Genomic DNA, 7,055 nt, shown 5'->3' with positions numbered 1-7,055 from the left:
GCCATATTGGAGGTATATCTCCTAAAATAGCCAAAAAACGGTAAAGAATATTTAGAGACTATATCGGTTATGGCAAGCCCTGTAAAAGGATATATCGGTTGATATATCAAGCCATGTCAGGGAGATTTAAAACAATTTCTACATATCAACATAGACACATGAATGTTTGATACTTTGATGTGAATACATCAGATATTTGAATATCTAAGTATCACCTATACATCATGTATGCATACATCATTGAATTTTCCATCCAACATAGCTAGAGTTCCATTGCACACTTGTGCACCTAGAGAGAAACGACACGGAGCTATGTGTGAAATATTAGGACAACCAATACAGTAGGATCTTTAAAGGTGAAAGTTTACTTTGAGTTTTCATTCAATTTTTATTGTCATGAAGAATGACTTGAGAATGCATCTTTTGGTTTCCTCTTCCAGTTATAGATAAGAAAATTATCATTTAAGACATAAAAATAGGATTCAGATGAGAACTAATTGTATAGAAAAGCATTAGTTTGTTTACAAGGAGGAGGATTGTATGGAGATGGATTTTGGGAGGATAGCGATGATGGAGTAGAGGAGGAACTTCATGATGATGATGATTGACGATGAGATTAGATTAGATGCATATTGTTAATTTATTATATTAGAGTCTAGACTATTCCTGTTTGACTGTCTTTTTGCTGATATTTTGGGACTTAAACTTCTAGATATGAGATATTATATGTCTGTTGTCTAGTATGTATGCATATTTAATTGACTATTATAGTTTTGGATAGCATATGTGTTGGTATTTTAGTATTTATGCATCTTTGATTGAGTGTGTGTGTGTGTGTGTGTGTGTGTGTGTGTGTGTGTGTGTGTATATATATATATATATTATTATATAGATATATATATATATATATATAGTAATTATTATGTCAACTTAGTGGTTAAGAAAAATATCCACCAAAACTTTTTAGACACTCATATTGGCTTGGGATTCATAAAAGATATGAGAGGTTTTATATATATATATATGAGTGCTAAGAAGTTTAGTGGACATCATTTAAGTTAAGCATAAGATCAAATATATTATATATATAATATATATATATATATATATATATATATATACATATATATATATATATATATATATATATATATATATATATATATTAGTATTTTATGCACCTTTGATTGAATGCCTGAATGTACATCAACTTAAGTTTAGAGGTTTTTTGGTTTTTGTTGGTTCTTATGTTTTTGGATATCAGTAAACTTTGGCTGTAATATTTAGGGGGACTGGGATTGTATTGTGTTAGGTAAGCAGGATATTTTAGTTTGTTTCCTTGTTTTTATTTGAATCTTGACAGGTTTGGAAGCTCTGAAGCTGTTTGACTGGAGGTGACGACAAAGTCCGCTCCCTCCGTCAACATCTCCTTTGCTTCCTTCCCTTTACTTTTTGTATTTTTGGCCTTCTTATGTACATTCAGGCGGTTATATATATTAGTTTTTTGAACAGGGTATCTCACCCTGTTTTTGGCTTCATATATATATATATATAGATATTATATATATAATATTATATATATATATATAACATATATATATATATATATATATATATATATATATGAGAATATGATATGCTTGGACAAGCACAAATTTTGTGCTTGGTAGTGAATGTGTACAAATTTGTTCTTGGTAGTGATGTATCACATCTCACTCACTCACTACTCTATGAATTTGTTCTCACATTTGAATGAGTGGAGGAGGATTTGACACTTCACTATCAAACATAACTTTTTGTGTTGGTAACCAAGCATAACCCATATTTCTCTCATCCTCTCTCTCTCTCTCTCATCTCTCTATAATATATATAATATTATATATATAAATTATATATATTATATATATATATATATAGTAAAATCAAAAAGAAAAGATAAGCCACTCAGAAACCGCTTAGGCACCCGCATACGCGTCTAAGTGCTGGGCGTCAGGTTCAATGCCTAAAAGAAGCACTCAGAAACCGCTTAGGCACCCGCCTACGTGTCTAAGTGCTAGGCGCCAGGTCCGATGCCTAGAAGCACCCAGCGTTTAATATAACATTGGCAAGCTTTATCAATGCGTCTTTTAAGGCCTCCGTAACTTCAAATTTGCATTTTAGGCTTGATAGAAGGGCTTTTTTGTAACTATCTTTGTTTGAGATTCTGCACCAAATGAGTCACAGTTCGAAATATAGGATTTGCAGAATAATTTGTCAATATTTTTGTTGGGCTCTCAACTTCTGGTCTTGATTCCGGACCAAGTAATAATGATTTATACATTAGTAAGCCGCCTTGCGCAAACACATTAAACGTGAAATAAAACAAAGGGTCTCTTATCAAAGGAACAATTGACTTACATAAAAGCATGGAAATCCATTGATAATTTGTTTCATATGTCCTTGCCTCTGTCGAAAATTTTGGCTCTCTTTCTCTGCAAGATATAAGTTACAATTATTTTGTTAGTTCTATGATGTTCTACTTCCTGCTATAAATCTTGTTAGAGACTATACCTAGATTACTAATGAATCCAACTTTGAGTGGAAACAGTTTATTGCAATGATATTTAGTTATTTACTCACTACTCTTAGGTGTCTCTGCACTAGTGTATGCATTTATTCTGGTTTAGCCAACATTTATTAACTGATCATTATGCTATTAGCAAAATATAGTCTTTCCATATCATAAAAAAATAGAAAGGCCATAATATGTACTAGCTTTTTCCTCTTAATTTTGCTCTTGTATTGAAGCTTATTTCAATTTTAAAGTAATACAACAGACTTGAATTTACATGTATTCTGTTCTAAAACCGTCATTTAGTTTGATGCTTAATGTATCTTCTCATTCCTTACATTCTAACATGATTATATGTCACAGTGCATATTTGATGCTGCCATAAAATATTGTATTGAGATCGCAACTGATCGGCATGGATGCTGTGTCATGCAAGGCTGCATCAGTCACTCCTCTGGCGATTATCGGACAAATTTGATTGCAGAAATCTGTTCCAATGGATTAATGCTCGCCCAAGATGCTTTTGGGTACTTTTTTTGTTTTGCATCTGATTATACATTTATTACACATTTTTCTTGTAGATTCTTGTGAGCGTGCATAAATACATGGTAATAAATGGATAATAGATAAACGCGTAGAGGATTACTACTTCGATTTTCTTTTCATTTTCCTTATTGTGTACAATATATGAAAGTGAAGTTCTGCTGGTGTTGTTCCTTTGTTGAACTTATTTTGTTGAGGTTAATCTTCCAAATGTTAATTATGTTTCTTGTTAGCATTGTTTCATCAACTTACTGCCCTTCTCTTCCATGATATTTTTTTTCCAGAAATTACGTGGTCCAATATGTTATAGGCTTGAAATCTCATTCGACAAACACAATCTTGGCATCTCAATTTCAAGGACATTATGTGCAACTCTCTATGCAGAAGTTTAGCAGCAATGTGGTGGAAAAATGTTTCAAGGAGTTTCATGAAGAGCTTAAGGCTGCAATAGTGTTTGAGATGTTGGCAGCACCTGAGCTTGAGGAGTTGCTGCAGCACCCTTTTGCAAACTATGTTATCCAATCTGCTCTATCAAACACCAAGGTTTCTATCATCGCCCTTGCTTTTATTACATTTAAGCTATGATGCTAATATGCTGGATAATCAAAAGACTAATATGTAAACTGCATGTCCAAGGGGATTCGATGTAGAGCGTGTGTATCATCATCTTCATCACTGTCATCTAAGCCTTCTCCCACAAAATGACTTGACTGTAGTCTTCACTACTAAATTGAGTCTTATAAAATTTAACCAAGTTTTTCAATCGGTACACTCTTAAGAAGGTTCAAATAAATGTGTCTGTAGTTGCTAGCTTAAGATAGAATTGATAGGAATTTCAAAAGCCATCCACAGAGTTAATGTCATATTAATAAATGACGTATTAATAACTGGACATATGATATATAAAATTTAGTAATATGAGTGTTTTGTAGAAAATTCATGTCACTTTTTGAGCTTTTGAAACCACATGTAATTTCCTCTTAAGAGAAGTTTCAGCGCAAGTAGCTTTCTTGAACTTCTGATGTAAATACATTGCGTGTAACCTTAAATCTTGGAGCTCTGGAATCTTGAGTAGGAAAAAGAATGTGACTAGTAAGAAATTCATTTGTTAAAATATTTTTAGAATTTTCTAGTGAAAATAGTATATTTATGCTTCTAGTCATCATCTCCTCTTAATGCAGGGTGCAGCGTATACTGCACTAGTTGATGCCATCCGCTATCATGCTGCAGTTCTACGAACCAGTCCATATTGCAAGCGAATCCTCGCCCTCTTAAGAGGGAAGTCTCTTGCTTTCTGAGATGGTAAGTAGCCAATATCAATGTCCTGTGTCCAATAACCTCTAATTTTTGTCCCTTGTGCTCAGTACTACCAAGTTAATTTATCCTCATTTAGCTATAAAACTATTCCATGTTAATTATAAGAAGCATATTTCTAAATACTTTTGGGTTTAGAGCTGTATCCATCAAACAATTTTGCTGAGTATGTGTATTGGATGTCAATATCACGTTTACTATCTGTATGCATCCGATGTTCCGGAGGTTGTAACACTGTACAGTAAAGACATTACTTTTTATGGGGGCTTTCTTTCTGTTAAATTACTTTTGACTATTATCTTCCGAAATGAGAATTTGATGGGATTGTTTTATGAAGTATTTGCCTACAGGTTTTCTTATATCTCTAGTGAAGTATGTATTTGATGAGTTTGGCTCCTTTTTAGCAGTTGCAGTTGGGCGTACTTCTGTATTGCTTCTTGAATTTGTGATCTCTTAGGGCCCGTTTGGTTGGGCAAATTTGAGATGGAAAGGGACTGTAGAGCTGCCAGCTTTTGGCAGCTTTACAGCAAAGATGCGATTTTGCTGTAAAGTTGCCAAAAGCGTCAGCTTTTGGCAGCTCTACAGTCCATTTCTCCCTCCATTTCACCCAACCAAACGGGCCCTTACAATGTGTTGCACTTGTCATTTTGTTGACAAAGGCATCTAATTAATTTAACTTTTCTGTTCAAGTACTTTCTTCCATTATGCAGCGAGCCCCCTATCATTTTCGTGTGCATAATGTCTGAAAAACATACAAAATGTCATTACCACCGTACTAGCATTGGCGCATGTGCACGTGCAAGAGACACAAATTATTTTTAATAAACTTAAATATGTCAAAAATACATGGGGATCCGATTAAAATGTGAGACGCTACCGTTTTATTCTACAGGGACAGATAAGGTTTTGTTCATTTATTATATCTTTTGTTTCAGTTTTATTTCTTTTGTTACGGAATAAAATGCACGCATCTAACGTACAAAACTTATAAATTTCCGAAAAAAGAATAAATTTTTTTATATTTTGTTTCTTTGTTATTCTTTGACTTTTTCTCCCCTACACATGTCAGAATAATGAAAGAAACTTATGATTTTCATTCGTATGCCTTTAAGAACCAAAACGTAATGGATAGAATTATAAGGGCCCGATCCCATGTTCATGGCATCGATTGGAAGAAAGAGAAAGATGACCTTTGTTAATTTACTTCCTTGCCCATGTTCATGTCCTCCATTCATACATTTTTTTGACTACGCTAACAAAGCTCTTTATATAGCAGTATAAATATCCCATTCTCAATAACCGCAACAATGACGTATTGATTGTAACCCACCCTAGAAATTACACTAATGTACCCCTGAGCAATGAAAAATGACTCGTGAATTGACACTTAGCCAAGCTAACAAACAAAATACTCAATAAGTTTCGATCTACTTTCAAGATCCCCACTTTTTTTTTGCCCGGGGATAAAGTAGAATTCACTAAATCCGCAATTTTTTAATTGTTTCCCTTAATGTATTCCAACACACGTGGATTTATTTCTAATATGATTTCCCATAACATTATGAAAATGTGTCGAGCTTTATAATAACCAGAATTTTCCGCCTCCCCACCCTACTTGTAAACTGTACATGGGATATGTACATTGGATCTCGACCATTTTCGTAAGAGGGTAAAATTGTCAAAATGTACTCGGCGTTGACAAAAATAAAATTGGACAAAACACTTAAATCGAAGACGACTCCGCTGGGGATCGAACCCAGAATCTCTGGTTTCGTAGACCAGCGCCTTATCCATTGGGCCACGGAGTCAGTGTACGAAGAGTCGGCAATTTATCTCTTATTTAAATGACAACTTTACGAACACTTACATCCAAGTAGTATTAACAAACTTAATCAAAATGGTATTCTTTTGATACAAAAACATCGACGACTTTGTATGGATACAGAAAATCAATAAAATAATACTTCTTATGCATAATAGAAACAAGGGTAAATTATACTAAACCCCTAAGAACCTTTACTATTTTGTAATAAACCCCCAATAACTTCTAAAGTCGCACTAAATAGCCAATAACTATTGGAATTGAAGAAAATCTCCAATAATTTTTCACATTTTGCTGACAACCCCCATGATGGCATTAACCCCACAGTCAGGATCTAAATGTATAACCAATGCGAGGCCTGACATCATCATGGGGTTATCTACAACGTGCAGAATTTTAGTAGGAGTTTTGGTGAAAGTTCTTAGGATTTTAGTGTAGTTTACCTTAAAAACAAAGAGCAGCATTCTTGATAAAGAGCGAAGGCGTCTACGCGTACAAGCAGTGGAACCTTCAAAAGCTCCATTGCTTTCCGTACAGCTGAGAGATGTACTTCTTTACTTTGAGACGTCCTGCAAGCAAGAAGAGGGTCAGCCGTGTTTCAGGGATGAGAAGAAAGTGAATGTTTTGGTTGGGTACTGGAATCAGCTGAGTTTCAGGGATGCCGACAAACGAAAGATGCACAATCAATGGATTATGCACGAGTAACGTGTTGATGAATCGGTGTTGGGGTTTCGGAGTGAGATTCAGGATAAGCTGGTGTTCCGTAAGATCTACAAGAAGAAAGAGTTAGGGGAGGAAGAGGGAGACGAGGAGGAGGAGGAAAGA

At 34.5% G+C, this 7,055-nt stretch overlaps 1 protein-coding gene and 1 non-coding gene across 2 annotated transcripts in view; one reads left to right on the top strand and one right to left on the bottom strand.

The window, feature by feature from the left end:
• Positions 1 to 4,693, top strand: part of LOC109850854 (putative pumilio homolog 7, chloroplastic) — a 7,146-nt gene extending 2,453 nt beyond the window's left edge. The window contains exons 3-5 of the mRNA XM_020420926.1: positions 2,915 to 3,078; positions 3,379 to 3,637; positions 4,276 to 4,693. Coding sequence (XP_020276515.1) covers positions 2,915 to 3,078; positions 3,379 to 3,637; positions 4,276 to 4,392 — 540 coding nt within the window. The 3' untranslated portion in view covers positions 4,393 to 4,693. The remainder of the gene's footprint in view (positions 1 to 2,914; positions 3,079 to 3,378; positions 3,638 to 4,275) is intronic.
• Positions 6,144 to 6,216, bottom strand: TRNAR-ACG. Its single transcript has one exon. It is a non-coding gene; the product is annotated as a tRNA-Arg (tRNA).

Source organism: Asparagus officinalis, chromosome 7 (assembly GCF_001876935.1).
Source record: "Asparagus officinalis chromosome 7, Aspof.V1, whole genome shotgun sequence".
Taxonomy (NCBI): Eukaryota; Viridiplantae; Streptophyta; class Magnoliopsida; order Asparagales; family Asparagaceae; genus Asparagus; species Asparagus officinalis.
Note: the sequence above shows the minus strand (reverse complement) of the source record. Positions and strands in the feature narration are given on the sequence as shown.